Genomic DNA, 20404 nt, shown 5'->3' with positions numbered 1-20404 from the left:
TGTTCTACATAGGACTGAATAAACGTAACAATTTTTTTGAAATATTACTGGTTTGTTTTAATTCAAGTTAATTTTTTTCTTTTAATTGATCATGATCTGCAGCAATGTAAAACTTCATTTAACATGAGCAGAATTAAATTGTGTTTGCATTTTCTCTTACCTTGTTATCATTACAATAAGTAAAACAACAATATGTATTCTTACTACTCATGGCAACATGTCTTATCTTTGCATAATTTCAACATGGAATTTTATTTGTTTCTCCTTAAATAGTGAATAGGAACTATGGTTACATTATCCAAGTTTCGATTGGAAGATCACATTTGACACCATCTGGGAGTTGAGGCTGAGCAGAGCCAAGAAGAAAAGAGCTTGCCACATTTTCTGTAGGGTTCCAGAGACTCTCCCAGGACAGTAGGGAAACTTAACTAAATTAGCAGGCCTAGAGAGAAAAGCCTTGGGAATCTTGAGAAGAAATCCACCCAAAGGTGCAAATGTTGCAGGTGAATTATAGTGAGACCATTCCCTGCCATGACTCCCAAGACATGTATTAGGGCAAATGTTGAGAACCCTATCCACGATCCCTTGCAGAAAGTGCCAACAAAGTCAACAGAAATTCTACTTGGTTAGTCTGCCCTATGAGTTTACACATATATAGCTCAAAAAGATTGGAATTAGACTTAGTTTACAAATGCATTTCACTGTACTATTTTATAGAATTGGGATCAAGGCAGAGAGGAAATTATTTTAATAGTAGCTTTCCTTACACCTTTTTGAGACTTTTTTCCCCCCCTCTCTTACCTTAGATTGATTATTTTCTGGAAAAGGCAGACTTTGCCACACTCGCTATGTCTTGTGATTGATTGGTATTTCCTTTGAATACACAGCAAGTCCAGAGAAAACTATCTTCTGAAGCCAAACCCCAGCACCAGACATCTTTCATCACCATAGAAATGTGACAAAACTTGACAGTGGGGAAATTATAAGATGAACAGTGAGGAACAACCCCCAAATCAGTGGGTGGTGTGCATTCTCAACTCAATGGTAGAAGGTAGCACTCTCTAAACTCTACTTAATTGGGGTGGGGAGGGGGGCGCCCATGGGAAAAGAGGCTTGTGGCAGATAAGGTCCTGGAGCTTTGGCAGTTAAATCACTGGTGAGGATGGGTGGCTATGAAAACGCTGCCAGCTTGTGTTGAATGGTTTCAGTTTGGACCTTGGTCTCTACTCAGCAGATACTAACTGGGGTAGGACAGAAGGAACCTGGCCAACTCAGCTTATAAATTATCTTTCTCTCTCAGATCTCCCTTTTTTCTCTCCTTGTATAAATAAATTGTTATTGTTGTTTTGTACCTTGACTCTGCTTTTGAGTTGAGTCCTGCAAGTCCTAAGTGATGGAGGAAAGAATAGAAAACCTAAAGGAGGCATCACAAGACTAAAACCTGACTCACACAGGAGGTGGGGGTAGAGAGGATTAACGTGACCACTAACCTAGCTGTAGAAATCAAGATCCTTAGGCTCCAGTGCCTCATCACAAGGTATAAGGCCCAAGAAGATATCAGATGCTGCAGAGAGTGACTGGAGCACAGAACTGAGGGTAAAGATATAGAGATTGGGCCCATCCTGGAATCTCCTGTTCCTTTCAGATTCTGCATAGTTATTCAAAATCAGCAACAAACCAAAGGCTCACAAGGAGTGAATCCCTCCCAAACAGAGGAGGGATATCAGTGCAGTCTCTGCACAGGCTTGGGGCAGCAATCCCTTTGCCCACCTGTGACTATGCAGGTGCTTTTTTTCACCAACTCTCTTCCTCTGCAGGGCAGCAGCCTTCCTGCCTGTGACCTGTACCATGCTGAGATTTCTCCTCACTGACCTCCCTCTACAGAGGCAGCTCTCCTAAAGGCCACCACCCGCCTGCAACCATGCTGGCCTCTCTCAGCAAACCTGTCCCTTTTCAGGGCAGCTCTTCCTGCTTGCTAGTGTCTATGCAAGTGTCTTTTACTCTTTTGTCCCTTTCCCTTACTCTTTTGTCCCTTTCTTTCATGGAGAAACTCACCTGGGAAACTCGCCACCTGCCACTGAAAGGTGAAACTGAAAGGTGAAACCCTGGTGAAACCCTGGTGAAACCTTTCCCAGAGTGAACCCAAGGACCCCACACTCCAAAAACACCATCATTAAGCATCCTGTGAGGCCCCATCAACTGGGTCAACCCTGATTCTCCCAGGTTTACTCAGTTTCTGTCTGACAGTCTGACATTTGATTCCAGGGGGAGAAATGGTTAGAGCTGCAGACAATCAAGATTGTCAAAATGTTAGTAATTGAAGTTGATGAGTAAGGTAAATATTCTCTCTATATAGTTAGTATATATATATAACCTGTATATATTGAATATAAATATACTTCTGTATATATTTTAAATTTGTAAAGGTCTTTTTATTTATATATATTATATATATTATATATATAATATATATATATATATTTAGATGCCAGAGATATGTTAAGATTAAATAAAGTCACAGCATGGTGCTTCAGAAGTTATGCATGTTAGAACAGGGCTTTATCTCCCACAACTGAATGAAGGCTGTCAAACTGGTGTTCCTGGTGGTGCAAGGGTTAAGTCTTAGCACTGGGAAGCTATCCCACACGGTGCTGCAGACCTCTCCTGCAGACCTCTCCTGTCTGACCCCCAGCTCCCCTCAGCAATGTATTTCAGTCACTCAGCCTATTCTGTTCCCCATTCTGTCTCTAGTAAATCCGCTCACCCACCTCTGACCTGTACCCCAGTTCTTATATGCATAAATAAATCTTTATTTTTTAAAAATATTTACTTATGCATACAAGAGCTGGGTTGTAGGCCAGAGGGGTGGGGGGAAGAGGGTAGTGAGAGGATTCACCAGAGACAGAGTGGGGAACAGAACAGGTAGATCAACTGAAATACACTGCTGAGGGGAGCAGCAGCAGGTGTGACAGGAGAGGTCTGTTGCGCCATGTGGGTCACCTCCCTGGCCGGAGATCGAACTCGTGCTGCAGTGGCCGCGGACAGCTTCGTAGAGCTGCGTCTTAATCCCTTGTGCAGGGAGGCTCCCTTGCTTACATTATAAAAATAAATTGGTGTTGCTAAGTGTCTCAGGAAGATAAATGTCTGAATTAATGAAACTACATGCGAAAGCCAGATAAGCAGGAGCTTTAGTTACTAGACGACTCTGATGTCCCACCAGTAACTTAGTTCCTTCCCTAAGCCCCCGATCCGTCCCAGTCTCCACACACCGCCAAAATGGTGGGTCGGATCAGTGAAGCGGGTCAGCCCGCCCTCTCGAGGCTGTGCGCAGGCGCCGGGCTGCGCAGGCGCATTCCTGCTTCCCTGGCCGACCTTGGCTGATCGCGCCTGCGCAGTGGGGAGCAGCGGGCTTCGGCTGGCTGCAGTCTCGGTCTGAGGGCGGCCTGGGCGGCTGACTCGATTACGATGAGGCTTTTGCTGCTTCTCCTGGTGGCGGCGTCGGCGGTGGTCCGAGCGGAGGCCTCGGCCAACCTGGGCGGCGTGCCTAGCAAGAGACTAAAGATGCAGTACGCCACCGGGCCGCTGCTTAAGTTCCAGATTTGGTGAGTGCGCGCGCCCGCCCCGGCACCCCGGGGCCTGTGCCCGGCGCCTCCTGCCCGCGAGGGCCTGGCGTCGCGGCCTGGCCTCTCCGGGCCGGGGAGCGGCGGCGGCGGCTCGCCTGCTCCGGCCCTTGCCCGGGCGGGTCTGGCGCCCTCCTTTCTTCCGCCGCGGCCTCCCACTTCTCTTTCGCCTCCCGCAGCGGCGGGAGCGGGGAGGCGGGCGCTGGAGGGTTACCGCCGGAAGGCGGGGATGTGGGGGCGCCGGTCAGCGCGGAGGGGCGGCGGCGCGCCACGGCCACCCGGGGCCCGCGGGGCTGGCGTGAGGCGGCGCGGCGGCTGACGCGCTCCTCGCGTGGACCGCCGGGCCTCTCACTCCGCTCCCCGGCCTCTGCCCGGCGGCCTTGCCGCCCCCCGGGTGAAGGTGAACGAGTTCTTGGAGGGGACACGCGTGTGACAGGCGCTTTCCCCCAAGACTGCCGGGGTGGCTGTTGAGTGAGGGGGGGACTGGCAGCTGGAGGGCGTGGAGGGGCCTGGGGAGCTGGGTCTCAGTTTCGGAGCCGCAGGCTCTGCTGGACAGCCGTTAGCTCCCCGACCACTGCATCTTTCCCCACCCAGCCCACCCCCGCCCCCTCCGTCCCCCACCTCTGCACCCGCCTGCCAGGAATAGCACACCCTGGCATCTCTCTAGACTCTTCAATTCTCTTTTTGCGCATTCAGAAAAATAGAAGGGGGAGAAAAACCCTGGCTGTTTGCGATTTTGTTTTGTATGTGATTTTGTTACCTAGTTAATGTTAGAAGCAGAAGAGTAATGCATGTAATGTGGTTAAGTAGGTTGGAGAAGGTTTGAAAGACTTAGCTATAAAAAAACAAACCAGTATTTTAAAAATGCTGAAATTAGAAATCTATATGGCAAGAGAAACTTTTTCATCATAGGGTGGTCTGGTTAGTAAATGCTAGTAAATGCTGAGTCCAGATTGGAAATTGGTGGTGGCCATAATGCATTTAAAATTAACTTTTTCGGCCTCCCTGGTGGCGCAAGGGGTTAAGCACAGCACTGTGAAGCAATTCGCTGCCTCTGCAGCATGAGTTCGATCCCCCACCGGCCAGGGAGCAACCCACATGGCGCAGCAGACCTCTCCTGTCTTGCCCACTGCTCCCCTCAGTGGTGTATTTTGGTCAATCTGCCTGTTTGGTCAATCTGCCTGTCTCTGGTGAATCCTTCTCACCCTCCCGCACATCTGCCTGTGCCCTGGTTCTTGTATACATGAATAAATTAAATAAATAAAATTAACTTTTTCAAATTTCATATATTAATATAAGTTTAGTATGCTACTTATTCAACTAGTTTTTGCTTAATCTTTAAAGACTAAGCAAATCTTTAACGTTAAAAAAATCAACTTACTCTTGTCAGAAAGTAAGGTAAGACTTTATTTTTAAATGAAAACTAAAGACCTTGCAGTTTCTTCCTGATTAAAAAAAATAGACAAGTTCTCCGTACTGTTTTTTTGTGTACCCTGGCATATATCATTCATCTTTGACCATAAACCCATCGTTTTTTAAATTAGAAAGTGGCAATGATTATATTTTGGATCTAAGTATTTGAAAAAAAGATGGTAGTTCTCCAAATTACGTAATTTTTCTGTTTCCGACTATTATATTTCTTAGTTTTACTTGTGCTTTTTCAAAATACTGTTTTACAGATGTGCGTATTGGAAAGCTTGTTACTTGTCTTCCTCTGAGGATAATCATAACAAACTTCAAAATGTGTAAACAATTCCCGGGAAGGGCATTCAGTCCTTCAAATAAAATGTCTAAAATAAAAGTCTTAAGTACTTTAGTTCAGCTTTTGATACTTAGTTTTTGTCTTTTTTTCTTTGCTCATACTGCCCCAGAAGTCTACTACTAAAAGTTTTCTTTTGCAGTCCTTAACACTTAGCATGCTATATACAAAGATGAATGCTTCAGTTAGTATTTTTTTTAATATGTAGATTGAAAGTAACTTTATTAATGTACTCTACCAAATGCAGGTAAAGTTGGTTTGTTTTTGTTGTCCCCCCCCCCCCCTTTGAGGGAAAGTGAATGTTGGATTTTGGTTTTGGAAGAAGCTCTTGGCCATTCACTTGCAAGGTTCTTTGGGAAAGGAGAGGAAGATCAATAATTGAGGATAAATATTTGAAAATTGTTTTAATTGCATTTGAAATCTTATTGTTATAAAATGCAATTTTTCATTAATTACCACTATTGACACTCAAAAGAGAGAACTGATTTTACCTTCTTTTCAGCCATTTTTGTTCCTTATATGAATTATGTGTACTTATCCCTTTAGCTGTTAATTGTACCACCATTGTATTGCTCATGTAACTGAATCGCAACAACACAAATGGAATTGAAGGGAGCAAAATCATAGTTTAAAATAGACTTTCCTATTCTACCTTCATGCATTTTTTTCAATAAATAATGCACTCAATAGCTGTTTGTCCCAAGTGCTAAAGATATTTTACTGAACATGGCAGATATAAAGCATCTTCTGAAGCCTACAAAAAGGGCACAATATTACTTTATGTACCCCAGAGTTTAGTTTATTGTGTCAGTTGTTTGAGCAATAAAATTACTTAAGTTTGATGGCACTCATTTCCTATTTGGGGACATTTGTTTCGTTTATTTGGGCATTTAAGTATTGAACATAAAAAAGGAAATTCTTTAATCAGTTTAAAATACAGTTCCTTTGTCACATTTTCCTTTCTTGTGATTTTTATGTGTAAATGTATTCTGAGAGGTAATGTTTGGCATGTTTATGTGAATGTTTTTCCCCCCATATTTGTGCATGGAATCATACCTGTCTTATGTTTAATCAGTAGTTGGCAGTTGAAGTAGATTACTGGCAGCAACTCTTTATAGTTAATGCTTACTTGAACATTTGGCAGTTGATTTACTAAGAATAGTAGATTCAGTAAAGTTAAGATTTCAAAACAGGTAGAATATAGCAGAATTTTCAATTCTTTTTAAATAATCTGTTGCTATAATTTAGGACAACCCACTTCTAAATGTGGTTTTAAGAGGTAAATGAAGCCACTACTAACAGATTTTTATTTAAATTTATACCAATTCAACCTTTGCTTTGAAGGCAAGAAAATAAAAACCTAACACTGATTTGGATATTGTTGCTGATCTAGATTAGTAAAATGTTGGATTGAAGAAATCTGAAAAATGATGAATTACAGAGATGTTAGTTACTGTAGGTTTAATAATTGCATATTTGACATGTATTTAGACACCTACTCTGCAGGCACTTTGGTGTTGGGAATTCAATTCAGTGCTCTCATAGGCAAGAGTGAAAGGCAATGGACAACACATAAAATTACAGTTATGTTGAGGGCCTCCCCTGGTGGCACTGTGGTTGAGCGCTGGGCTGCGAAGCTTCGTGCAGCCTCTGCAGAGCCGGTTTCCATCCCCGGCCACTGGCTAGGGTCCCACATGGCACACAGACCTCTCCTGCATGCCCCCTGCTCCCCTCAGCATTGTATTTCATCAGTCTGCCTGTTCTGTTCCCCACTCTGGCTCTGGTGAATTCTCTCACCCTCCCGCGCTTCTGACTGTATCCAGTGCTTGTATAAATAAATAATCTTTAAAGAAAAATTACAATTATGTTGAGTCCTGTGAGGGAAAAGTTAGATAGTATGTGAAAAAACTAGTCAGGGGATCAGAGTAAGTTTCCATGAGGAAGTGGACTTGGAACTGAGTTTTGAAAGATAAGGTTTATTTGGAGAGCACTTTCCAAGCAATGAGAATTATCTGTTCAGTGGTCTTGTTTGTAGTAGAAAAGAACATAATTTCTTGAAGGGACCAAGACTACTAACCTCAGAAAACAAAGAGAAGGTGCCACAGAATGGAGGGTCTGTCCCCTATTTAAGGAAAGAGCTAGTTTCACTGTGGAAAAGGTATTGCAGGGGACAGAGAATAGTTGTGGGGAAACCATTTATAAATTATTGGAGATGCCCAGTCTAGAAATGATGGAGCATTGAATAAAAAAGGTAGTAGTAGAAGTAGAGAGTAAAGAGACAGGTTTGAGCAGTCTTAGGAGATAAATTTAGTAGTCTTGATGGATTACAGGTTTTCTTTTTTTTGTCATTTTAGCTCGAAATAACTGCAGTATCTAGCTGAATATTGTACACATAATACATAGTGGTAAAGTACTTTATTCAGTGCTTTTAAATAAAAAATGTGAATGGCTTTAAAGGTTTTATATCCTCTTACTGAAAATTGAAACATTGTTTTCTTTACAATTTGCCATTAAGGTACTAGAAATCAAAGTAAGTATTTCTTTTAGAAATACCGAGATAACCTCCTAAGGTTTAAATAATATAGTTACTGGGAAATTGGCATTACGGGACTATCAATTTGGAGGCCCAGGTTGTTATTTCATCTGCCTCTTCTGAATGACTCAGGAAATTATTTCATCTTTTTAGTGTTCATCTGCAAAGTGAGTATGTTGGTTGCATACTAGTTGCCTCTAATACTCTATTTTGTACTGTCAGGAAGTTTGAAGAAAAAAATGAAAGCATGCATATGTTCATTTTTGTCTTTGCCACTTAAGAGTGGAATTGGAGCCCTCTGGTTCCTCTGATTCTATTTTCCGTGTGTTCCAGAAAAGGATATCCTGTTTTCATATAACTTATCTTGACTGGGGTATAGTCTGAGATTGGTGAGGAGAAATTTCACAATGTAGATTTTAGCTGGAACCTTTTTTTTTTTACTTATGCCCCTTTTCATACTGCTTGTTTTCACTGTTTGCCAGAGTTTTAGAAAGGTTTGAATTTGTTTTTACAGTAAAGTTTAAAAACCAGTTGTATGGTAGGAGAGAGGCAAGTAAACAATATTACAGTAAAATGTTCTGTTCTGAGTGTTCTAAAGGAGATTTTAATAGAGGGTTGTAGAGACCCAGAGGTAGTAAGTTTGCAGAGGAGGATATGAAATCTTTTTTTTTTTTTTAATATTTCTTTGATCTATTTATTATTATTATTTTTTAATTTTTCTAGAGGCATGTTTTTATTTATTTATTTGTTTGTTTGTTTTGTTTATACATGCACTGGGTACAGTCAGAAGCACGGGAGGGTGAGAGAATTCACCAGAGCCAGAGCGGGGAGCAGAGCAGGCAGAAGGACCGAAGTACACTGCTGAGGGGAGCAGCGGGCGGCAGGAGAGGTCTGCGCGCCATGTGGGACCCTCCTCTGGTGGCCGGGGAGCAGCCGGGGATCCAACCGGCGCCGCAGAGGCCGCGGGCAGCCTCACAACCCAGCACTCAACCGCCGCGCCACCGGGGAGGCCCGAGGATATGAAATCTTGAACTTCACCAGGAGATATGGAGAATGCTATAAAGCTGAAGCCAGAACAGTCAAATGAAGCCTGACTCAGCATAAAAGAGGGAGGCGGGAACAGGAAGTGAGGGAAACTGGAGTTTGATCACCATTTTAAAGCTCCTAGTACTGTGTTTTTGCTGCTGTTTATCATGTGCTTGTTGTAATTTGTTATTTTATTGTCTTTTACACAGTGATGAGAACTTCATTGGATACAACTTAGAAAGCTTTACCCATTTGCTTTGAAAGGGTAAAAAGATAAAAAAATAACTTCCTAGCTATAAAAATAATACATGTTGTTGTAATAATAATTTAAAAGTATACAGAAGTAAAAATCCTTGTAACCCTCTTAACATTTTGAGCAATTTTTTTAAAGATGACTCTACATACACACATACTATATTTTGTAGTTTTACATAAGTGAGTTTGTTGTATGCTTTTAAAAAAATTTGCTTGCCATCCATCACTTAGCTTTTCATGTCAGTAAATACATATCTACATCAATAGGCATGGTATTCCTTAATTAATTTAACCAGTGCTTTATTGTTTAACATCCAGGTTGGTCTTAATTTTTCACAAAACTACTTTGCTAATGTACATATACTAAAATATTTATGTCCGCTTGTCCATTATTTTAATAAACTAAATCCCTACAAGTAAAATGTTATGATTGTGTCAAACATTTTAAATCAACCAATTTAAATTAAATTGGTTGATTCTTAGAAATCTTACAGTAGGTTAAGTTCAAAAAAATTCTAGTTTATTGCACTGTAATTAGAGAATATGATATTTTTTCTGAGTTTATTGCAATGTCACTTGAAATCAGTATACAACAAACAGGACAAAGAAGAAAGCAGGAAACAAAGTAGCCAAGAGACCTCTCTAGTTTGGCTGGTATTTGAATTAGCATAAAACACAATAGATTTTATTTTCTATCAGTCCCTATAAAACTTAAAGTAGAGAGGGTGAATTTATGACGTGAATTATACCTCTATTAAAAAAATTGAAAAGAATTAAAAAAATGAAATCATATGTGAAGAATTTTAAGATGAGGCAAAGAATTCCTACAGAATGCAGATTACCATTTATTGAATGCCTTTATGAAGTCATTTATTTTGAGTTGGCAATGTACCTTATTAGATCTATTAATAAAAATGCTTTCTTGAGTAAAGAGAGAAAATTCCTTACCGAGGAAGACCTGAAGAACTTAAAGCAGTTTATTAATCCTTGATAGAATAGTTTGTACCAATTGCTAGTGTTCCTGAATTGCTGTGCTAGAAGTATAGGGAAATTAGAAGTTAGTGATGTTAAGAATAAGACAAAAAGAATGAAGAGTATAAAAACAGATTATTAATCAAATTTTAAATTTATCAAATCTTTGTAATAAACTCAATAAAGAAGCAAGGAAACTTAGAGCCACTGTAGGTATATTTTGTATGTGTTTTTACTGTGGTGATTACTGTAGTGTTCCAGGAGTAGAGTGGGGAGGGAAATCACTTGATTTCAGTTAATACAATTCCTTAACTTGATAAACTGATGGCTCTTTAGTACTGCTTTTAGATTAAAAAAAAAAAAAAACCCACAAATATACAAGTACTTAGACATCCAAAGTGTGTAAGTACTCCTGTTTGTACTTTTTTAAAAAATGTTTATCAGATTACTCTCTGAATATCTTGTTTCTTATGTGGTTTATAGGATACCTTGTTGTGATTTCATTTCTTAAAACACTTAGAGAAGGTGATATACGGACTGATGCACTAGCACTGCTTTATCTACTAAACAGAAAGGAGAAATAAAGATTACATCTAAAATTGTAGTTTTCAGTGATGAAGAGCTGGTGGGCTGATGTTATAGACCACAAACCATAATATGTACAAAAGATAATATTGATTTTTTGGTATAATGTAGGGAACGTATTAGTTGAAATTCTTGAGACACAAGTGGCAAAACCCAGTTGAACTGGCCTACGATCTCACATCACAAAATCTGTTGTAGTCAGCCCTGACTAGAGTATCATTACATATCCATGGCCCAGTAGAATGTTTGACATATAGTAGGCAATAAATATTTGAGTGAGTGAGCTAAAATAATACATGGGTGAATAACCAAGAAAGAGTTGCTTGATCTCTCTTGGTCTCATTATTTCTCCATTTCATTTATTGAAAAAGAAAATTCAACATTGTAAACTAGGTCTCTAGCTCTTTTATTAAAGTCAGATACTTTGATTTTTAGATAATCAGCTCCATTGTAAACAACAATGCAAACTTAGACCTAGAAATAGGTGGTGTTTGTTGGTTTCAAGGTGGTTAGGTGTATAGATTATTTTTGGAGTATCTTCAAGACAAAAGCAGCATAAAAAATTCTTACAGAGAAAATTGTGGCAAAATAGTAATACTTGATGAATCTAGTAATAGTAATAAAATATTGGATAAGGTAAATGTTTAATGAAAATAAGGTGTCTGTAGATTTTTGTTAAGTTTTTTTCTACATATTTGCTATAGAGATTTACCCCCCCCATCGTACTATTTTGAGACTTAATCCTTTCTGAAATTTTTATTCTAAACATAGAGGATGCATTTGTAAAGAAAGACTAATGAATTTCTCACTGTCTTTTTGCAAAGTGGATTTTCTTAAATCAAGATCTAATATCTCGATTGTTTTACCCAACCAGATATAAACTCAATGCAGTTGCCTTGGGTTGGTGGTGCTTGGTATTTTTTTCCTTGATGACAGTGTGATTGGCAAAATTGGAACCCAAGGTCTTTTTACTATAATTCCTGATATTCCCTTTGCACTAATTAACACTTGCATTATACCTTCTTTAAGTAAACTTAATGTAGCAAAGTACTTAACAGTCTTAAATGAATTTGTTAGTGCTTCTGTTGATACAGTAGTAGCACCTCTTTTCCCTCCTCTGAGCTTGTTGAAATGTGATTGACAAACAGAAACTGTTTAGTTAAGGTAATGATTGATAGATTTAACATATATTGTGAAATGTCTATCATAATAAATCAACTAACATTAATCTCATTATTGCCCTTTTTTAATGATGAGAACATTCAAGGTTATTCTCAGCAGCTTTGAAGTGTACAATACAGTATTGGTTAATTATAGTTACATGCTGTCCATTAGATCCTCAGAATTTATTCATTTTATAATTGGAAGTTAGTATCCTTTGACCAACATTACCCCATTTCCACACCCCATTGCCTCTGGCAACTACCAGTCTGTGTTCTCTGTGTTTATGAGTTTGACACTTATTCCTTAAGTGTGATTATGTGGTATTTTTCCCTGTCTGACTTATTTCATTTAACTTAATGCCCTCAAGGTCCATCCTTTTCTCAAATGGCAGGATTTCCATATTTTTTAAATTCATATTTGTGTGTGAATGACACTTTGTTTCCATGTCTTGGCTATTGAAAATAATGTTGTAGTGAGCATGGGGATGCAAATCTCTCTTCAAGATAGTGATTTCATTTCCTTTGAATATGTACCTTGAGGTGGGATTGCAGGATAGGGTAGCTCTATTTTTAATTTTTTGAGCAACTGCCATTCTGTTTTCCTTATTGGCTTCACCAGTTTACATGCATACCAACAATGTGCAAGGATTACTTTTTTCCTCCATCCTTGCTAACTAATATTTGTTACCTTTTGTCTTTTAGACATCCTAACTATTGTGAATTGATACCTTGTTGTAGTCTTGATTTGCATTTTTCCTGTTGACTAGTGAGGTTGAGTGCCTTTTTCATGTCCCTGTTCACCATTTGTATGTTGTCTTTGGAAAAATGTCTATTCAGTTTTTTTGTCCTTTTTTTAATATGGATTTTTTTGGCTGTTGTATGAGTTTCTTAATATGTTTTGGACAAACCCCTTATCATTGATATGCTCTGCAAATATTTTCTCTCATTCAGTAGGTTGTCTTTGTTTTGTGAATGGTTTCCTTTGCTGTGCAGAAGCTTTTTAGTTTGATGCGGTTCCAGTTGTTTGTTTTTTCTTTGTTGTCTTCGCTTTTAGTGTCAGATCAAAAAGCTGTTGGCCAGGATTAATCTCAAGGAGGTTCCCGCCTATGTTTCCTTTTAGGAACCTTATGGTGTCAGGTATTATATTTAAATCTTTAGTCCATTTTTAGATCTTTTTTTGTTTGATATTGTTTCATTCTTTGCACTTGGTATCCAGTTTTCCCATTGTATATTCTTGGTTCCTTTGTTGCAAAGTAATTGACTAGAGTGTGTTTCTGGACTATTGATTCTGCCCACAAATCTATGTGTATGTTTTTATGCCAGTACTACACTTCTATTAGTCTATGTTTGTAATGTAGTTTGAAATCAGGAAGCATGGTGCCTTCAGCTTTATTCTTAAGATTGCCTTGACTAGTTGGGGGGTCTTTATAGTTCCATAAAAATTTTAGTATTGCCTGTTGCATTTCTGTAAAAAAAAAGCCATTGAAAATTTGATAGGGACTGCAAATCTGTAGATTTTTTTGTGTAGCATGGACATTTTAATACTATAAACTCTTCAGATCCATGAACGTGAATCTATCGTTTCATTTATTTGTGTTTAATTTCTCTCATCAGTGTACCCTTTATTCCTTGCTATATATGCACTCTGGTGGCTTATTTTACTTTTCTTACTCGGGCATTGTGTACCATATATCCACAGTTTAGTTGTTCAGAGACTTGCATAGAGATGATTGGACGCTGTTGTTTTAATTTCTTGAGTAATGATGTGAAATACTATCATTCTGTTGAAAATTTATGTTCTCACCCTTTGATTTCCTTTGCACAGTCAGAAGGAATGTAAAAGTTACTTAAGGTCCTTGTATTCTGATTGAACATTACAAGACACATTTGCCCACTTAGGAGCAGAGAGGGAATAAAAAGCAGTTTCATGTCTCATGCCTTGATTTTTTTTTTTAAAGCTTCTTATTTTGAAAGTCCCTATTTCAGGAGAATTAAAGTAGCTTTCATTTCAGTATTATATAGGCATTGATTCTTTAAAAAGGCACATTGATTTGTGAGTGCAGGATATAGTGACATATATGAAGAGGTATATTTTGTTAAATAACCCAACTCTGCAAGTTTGGTGTCCAAATGGAAAATCACAAATTTGTGAAAAATTAATGTGTATGTTCATATCCATCATCTAGCATCAAAAATTGTTAATATGTGATTGTTCTTGAGAAGCACTTAATGTTGGCAATAATTTTTAGGCTTTGTATTACTGCAAAATAAAACCAAACATCTAATCAGTAAGCCACTTAATGGAAGTACTTTTATTTTTCTGCAGTGTTTCCTGAGGTTATAAGCGGGTGTTTGAGGAGTACATGCGGGTTATTAGCCAGCGGTACCCAGACATCCGCATTGAAGGAGAGAATTACCTTCCTCAACCAATATATAGGTAAGTAAATTTCAATAAATAAAAGGAAAGAAGTATTTGACTTTATAAACTTTTCTGAAGTGATTTAATTGGCTGTCCTTAGTAATTATAGTTTCTTAGTTATTAAAATAATGTGTGGAGAAATACTGTTTTATGGATATCAAATTTGATCTAAAAATAGAGGTTTTTTTTCCTGTAAAAAGGAAAAGAGTTCCATACAAAACTTTAGTATTTCTTGTTTGGTTAGCTCAGAAATGACAACTCTTCTAAAGATCATTTTCTTAAGTAATTTTTATTGTGAAAATAGATTAGGAACTCCCAAATTTTTATAGAAAATCAATGGTATAAAATTCCATAATGTTAAAATACTACTTTTCAAGGCCAATACTATATAATTTTACAAGTGAATTTGTGATTAAAAGTTTCTACTGACATTTTTTAAAATATGTACAATACTTTTCTACTAGTAATAATGAGTAACTTAGATTTGGTGTCTAGAAATTACTATATATATCAACTTGCATTGTGGTGTGGCTTCTGATAAATTTGTCTTTTTCTTTTAATAGACACATAGCATCTTTCCTGTCAGTCTTCAAACTAGTATTAATAGGCTTAATAATTGTTGGCAAGGATCCTTTTGCTTTCTTTGGCATGCAAGCTCCTAGCATCTGGCAGTGGGGCCAAGAAAATAAGGTATGTTAATGTCATAGCATTGGTGGCTCTCAGTTTTTAGATTGTCAATAAAAATATTTTAATGGATTTTTCTTTTTTTTTTTTTAATACTTATTGCTTATTCACCACTTTATGTGTTTTTCAGTTTAAAACATTTTTAATCTCTGGACAAGGAACTTAGCCACCCTTGGCTTTAGTTTTCATGTATATTTGTTAAGATTGACTAGGCCTTACCTTATTATTTGTTGGGTAGGATGGTATTACTTTAGTAGCACCCGGGCACAAAATAATTTGATATTGATTATAATCATATTCAATAAAACATGCATATTAAAATATTATGTTATGTTTGTATATAAAAGTAATATAGACCTTTCATACCAACTGATATGGGTATCAATAGATTTATTCACATTAAAAATGAGATTTTTCAAGCAATTGATCTTATCAAAATTCCCTCTCTGTTATTATTACTTTTCCTTTAACCCCAGTATGTGGTGAATACCTATAAGTGCTACCTATAATTGAAATGTATCCCTGTTTTTAACATATTATTGATTTGCATGGGATTAAAAATTCTTAAGTATTTATTGATAATGTTTTATGCTTCTAAATTATTAATCTCATTGCTTCTAAATTATCTTTAGTGCATTTTACTTCTGTAGTCATATAATGTTGTCAATTCACTGTGAAAGAGGAATGTACTTGAAGCTGTAGCTTTCATAATACTTCATTGTGTATCATTCCCATGAAGTTAGACTTAAGGTTGCCAAATGCTAGGATAACTTGTGAAATCAAGCCTACCTAGTTCAAGTGGGGGCAGAGGGAGAGAGGAACTATTTCTCATTTGCTCTGGGCATTTTGATTATTCTTCTAAAATACTTACTGGGAATTGATATCCTCACTATATCCTACTTTTAGCCAGGGGTGATTTTGTTAAATTCAAACCTGTCTAAAACAGTTCTTTTGGTTTCTTTTGGGAGGGTATAGATTTGCTTTTGAAGTGTGACTGGATATAATTTAATCTGCAAATGCTTTCTGGCCTACCTTTTTCCTAGTTTTAGTTTAAACGATTTGTTTGGAACATGAACAGGTTGTATTGAATACTTGAAATTGCTGAGTATTGCATCATTAGTCTCTTGTGAATTCATACAGTATATTATAAAAATGGTAAAGTGAACCCTTCTTATGCTGGCATTCATTTGTTTAAGTCATTAAGACTTATGAATATCATAAATAGGTTGTTCAGTTTGTGTGGAGCTGAGAATTAATGTTGTTCTGTGTATCTGAACATATGGAATAGCAATTAAATTTATATAGAAACTTTTAAAGTAGACGTAAAAAAATACCAAATAAAAATGAGACTAAAAATGATTACTGTGTCCTAAGAATGATTTGCTGTTGTACTTTCCTTTTAGGTCTATGCATGTATGATGGTTTTCTTCTTGAGCAACATGATTGAGAACCAGTGTATGTCAACAGGTGCATTTGAGATAACTTTGAATGGTAGGTTCTGAATAATTTGCATTCTGTGATGAATTTTAAATGATTTATAATGAACCTCAGGCTTTTTTATTTCTCATAATATACACTAAATTATCCCACTTAAACAGCAATAACAACTGTGTGATGGATGACCACTGAATGTATAGCTCCAGAGAGCTCATGAACTTTTTTACATGCTTTACCCAGGAATCTAAAACAAAACCTGCTCCCACGCTATTGATTACCTCAGCTTCCTGGCAATTCTTATATACTCCAGTTAGATTCTTCTCTACCATTTCACATTTATTTAATGGCACCATCATTGTTCTACCCAGTTGCCCATATCAGAAACCTAAGATAACTTACTCTTCATATCTAATGGATTCTCAGGTCTTCTCAGTTATACCGTCTGCATTTCTCTAAAATATACTTTTATTTATCTTCATCACTTCCATCCTAGTCTAAGCCACAGTTACCTTGTTACCTTCTAAAACATTCTCTGTATCAAGAGTTTGGGAAATATGACCCAGATGCTCACAGTGATTTTGTACATTTTTTAATGGTTAAAACAAATCAAAAGAATATTTTGTGCCACATAAAAATTACATGAAATAAAGTTTTGAGCTTCACTCGTGTAACTTAGTTATGTAAGTGCTTATATAATATCCTTGATTTTGCCTCTTGATCCATAAAGCCTAAAATATTTACTTTCTGACTTCTTACAGAAAAATTTGCTGACACCTGCTCCAAAGAACAGAGTGGTTTTTTTTGAATGCATATTTCATTGTGTTGCTTCACTGTTAAATTCATTAACTGCCTTTCCTTTGTTGTCAAGCTAAAGATCAGAATATTTAATATGCCATATGTACCCCATATCCTTTAAATAAGGTTTTATTGGAAAACAGCCATGCTCATACAATTATGTTTTGCCTATTGCTTTCAGGCTACAGTGAACATTGAGTAGATTTGACAGACTATCTTGCCTGAAAATACTTATCATCTGTCCCTTTACAGTATGTCAACTTCTGATCTAGTTCCTGCCCACTCTCCAGTCTCCCTTGAGCCACTGTTTGCCTAAATTTCAGTTATCTCTGACTTTTAATATTAGTAAATACAGTCTTCTTTTAATATTAGTAAATACAGCCTCTCTTGTGTCTCTCACAGCATCTTTTGGTATCAATTCTTTATGCAGCTTTGATTTTGACATTATTAGTATATTCCTTTTGTATTTTTCCTACTAAATATAAATACTCTGTACAAGCAAGTAGCTTAATTCTTTGGCTCACTTTTTATTCTCAGCTGTGTATATAGACAATAAACACTTGTGGAATAAATGTCTACTAGAGAATCATCTTTAATTTTGTGATGGGATGATACCATTTATTTTTATAGATGTACCTGTGTGGTCTAAGCTGGAATCTGGTCACCTTCCCTCCATGCAACAGCTTGTTCAGATTCTTGACAATGAAATGAAGCTCAATGTGCATATGGACTCAATCCCACATCATCGATCATAGCCCCACCTATCAGCACTGAAAACTCTTTTGTAAGTAGTTTGAAAAAATGCCTAGCTGTCAGTTATTCTTATCACATATCAGCAACATACTAGGTATTACATTTGAATTTCCAACTTAACATTTAAAAGATGAATATTTCCTTAAACTTTTAAGTAATCAAGAAAGTTTGGACCTGCCAGAATACAGTAAAGTTGTTTTATCTCCAAGGCTTAATAATTGGACCTGTGATTTTTTTAAATGACTTCCTAATGGTCAGAATTGACATATACTAGGATATTTATATGCACATCCTCCTTAACTTCAAATAAGACAAGTTCCTAATATGTAAATTCTTTTAAACATACTGAAAGTAGAAAATTTTATAAGCAAATGTATGGGGACACAGAGAGGTGAGTGTTAATGTTTGCTTAGCAGAGATGTTATTACTTCTTTTCTCATCAATGCATTGATTTTATTAAAGTGAATTTTGAATAAAATACTCATTTTTTGTTTTTGTATCTTTCAGACATTAAGGGATTTTTGCAAGAGCAGCGTGACTGACTTTATGAAGGCCTGTACTGAAGACAGCAAGCTGTTAGTACAGACCAGATGCTTTCTGAGCAGGCTCGTTGTACCTCTTGGAAAACCTCAGTGCGAGACAGTTTTTCAGTGCTGGCACATTTTGGAATTCTGCACATTCGTGGAGTGCAATAATACTGTATAGCTTTTTTTCTTCCCCAAATCCACTCAGTTAATAGTTTTTTTTTAAAAAAAATGTAGATGTTACTACTTGTACTTTTTTTTCTCAGTCATTTGGAAAAGTAGAAAATTGAGTTACAATTTAATTTAGTTTCCAAAGATGTCTGTTAAATCTGTTGTGGTTTTATATGAATTTTCCTTCTTTATAATTTAAAATTGATCTTTTTGGGAATGTAGCTGAAGTTCCCAAATACTTTATAAGAGTTTATCAGACATCTCTAATTTGGTCATGTTCAATTTATATTGTTTTCAGAATACTACAGATTGTGAACATTGCATTATACAAGATTATGGGGGAAATCCTATATCCAGAGTACTCTACCAATTTGTGTGTGTGCGCGCGTGTGTGTATGTGTATGTGTGTTTGTATGATTACCAGAGAACTACTAAAAGACCAACCGCTTTTTAAAGCCTGTTGTGTAGTTCAAGTGTCTTGCCTTGACCAATCTAATGAGTTGATTAACTGGGCCTTTATACTTAACTCAATAAAAGACTAAGCAGATGTAAGTTAAATAAAAAGTTTGGATTTATTGCCCAGTGTACCTGTTAACATACTTAACATTTGTCTGCCTGAGTTTTTGTTTTCAACTTGCAAATAATTTCATAAAGCACACATTTTAGATTCACACACAAATAGCAGGGCACTTAACCACTTTTAGGATAAGTGAAACCTCATTGAAGAAAGTTCACTTGAACCTCTACAACATTAATATGAGGTGAATGGAGATCTGTTACCTATCAATTTAATTTCTCTAACATCATGTCAGAGTTTTACTATATTTGAGGAACAAAACTGAAAGCTTATTCCGTGAATTAATATCTTTTCAGAGTTCTTAAAAGTTTTTTTAAAATCTTAAATTGATAAATAATTTAACAGAATAATAAATTATTTTTAAATAATTTATTAATAATTTAATAATGCAGCAATATGCTTCCATATAGAAGTGGTAGGTCTAGCTATGTTAGTGAAAGTAGAGGGATTTGAGGAAAGTTATGAAGTAATCTACCATTGCATTCACCAAACATAATGTACAACCTTATACTTATTTGTTACTGAATACTTGTTAAATGCATGTCTAGCAATGGTCATGATTGTGACAACCTCCCTGTGGGATGTAATTGTAATCTCTAGCTGTCAGGAAGTTAGCCTAATAATTCACTGCAGGAGTTTGGTGAAGTGGTTTATTCTTTTAATTAAGACTGTGAACTTTCGTATAGTGAAAAGAATCAGTACAAGTTAAGCTTGAAAGTAGAGGTTGTTATTCAGGTATAATAGCATTTTGTTATTGACTTTGGGTAAAACTTCACTAATTTGTAGCAGCCCCAACTTCCCATCTTCTACACTGTTGAGCGTAGGGCTGCATATATATGTATGACTTTTTCCATGTTTGCCTTAGGTGAATACATGTCTTCAGGAGGAGAATAGCTCTTAAGTGGTTGAGACATTGAGGAAACTCGGCTATTGAGTTGAAACACATTCCAGTATTGTTTTATTTTTGGCTATATTTTAATCTAAGATTTAATGGAATCTAGGCAAAAAAATACTAGTGTAAAGAATGAAAAAAAAGAAAAATAAGAAAGGGAAAGTTAAAAGATTAAAAATACCTAGTTTTATTAATTTCTAATATTTTAAAGATTATTAGTTGTTTACAAGTTGTGACTG

At 36.8% G+C, this 20404-nt stretch overlaps 1 protein-coding gene across 1 annotated transcript; it reads left to right on the top strand.

Moving 5' to 3' along the window:
- The first annotated feature begins 3391 nt into the window (after nt 1-3391).
- On the top strand, nt 3392-19244 carry SELENOT (selenoprotein T). Its single transcript, XM_037525805.2, has 6 exons — nt 3392-3602; nt 14240-14350; nt 14896-15022; nt 16420-16507; nt 17879-18032; nt 18509-19244. The coding sequence occupies exons 1-5, from the start codon at nt 3466-3468 to the stop codon at nt 18001-18003; spliced, it is 588 nt and encodes a 195-aa protein (XP_037381702.1). The 5' UTR covers nt 3392-3465; the 3' UTR covers nt 18004-18032; nt 18509-19244.
- The last annotated feature ends 1160 nt before the right edge of the window (nt 19245-20404 follow it).

The sequence above is a fragment of the Talpa occidentalis genome, unplaced genomic scaffold (assembly GCF_014898055.3).
Source record: "Talpa occidentalis isolate TD23 unplaced genomic scaffold, MPIMG_talOcc4v2.1 talOcc4.4, whole genome shotgun sequence".
Classification (NCBI taxonomy): Eukaryota; Metazoa; Chordata; class Mammalia; order Eulipotyphla; family Talpidae; genus Talpa; species Talpa occidentalis.
The sequence above is the reverse complement of the archived record's forward strand: the minus strand, read 5'-3'. Positions and strand labels throughout refer to the sequence as shown.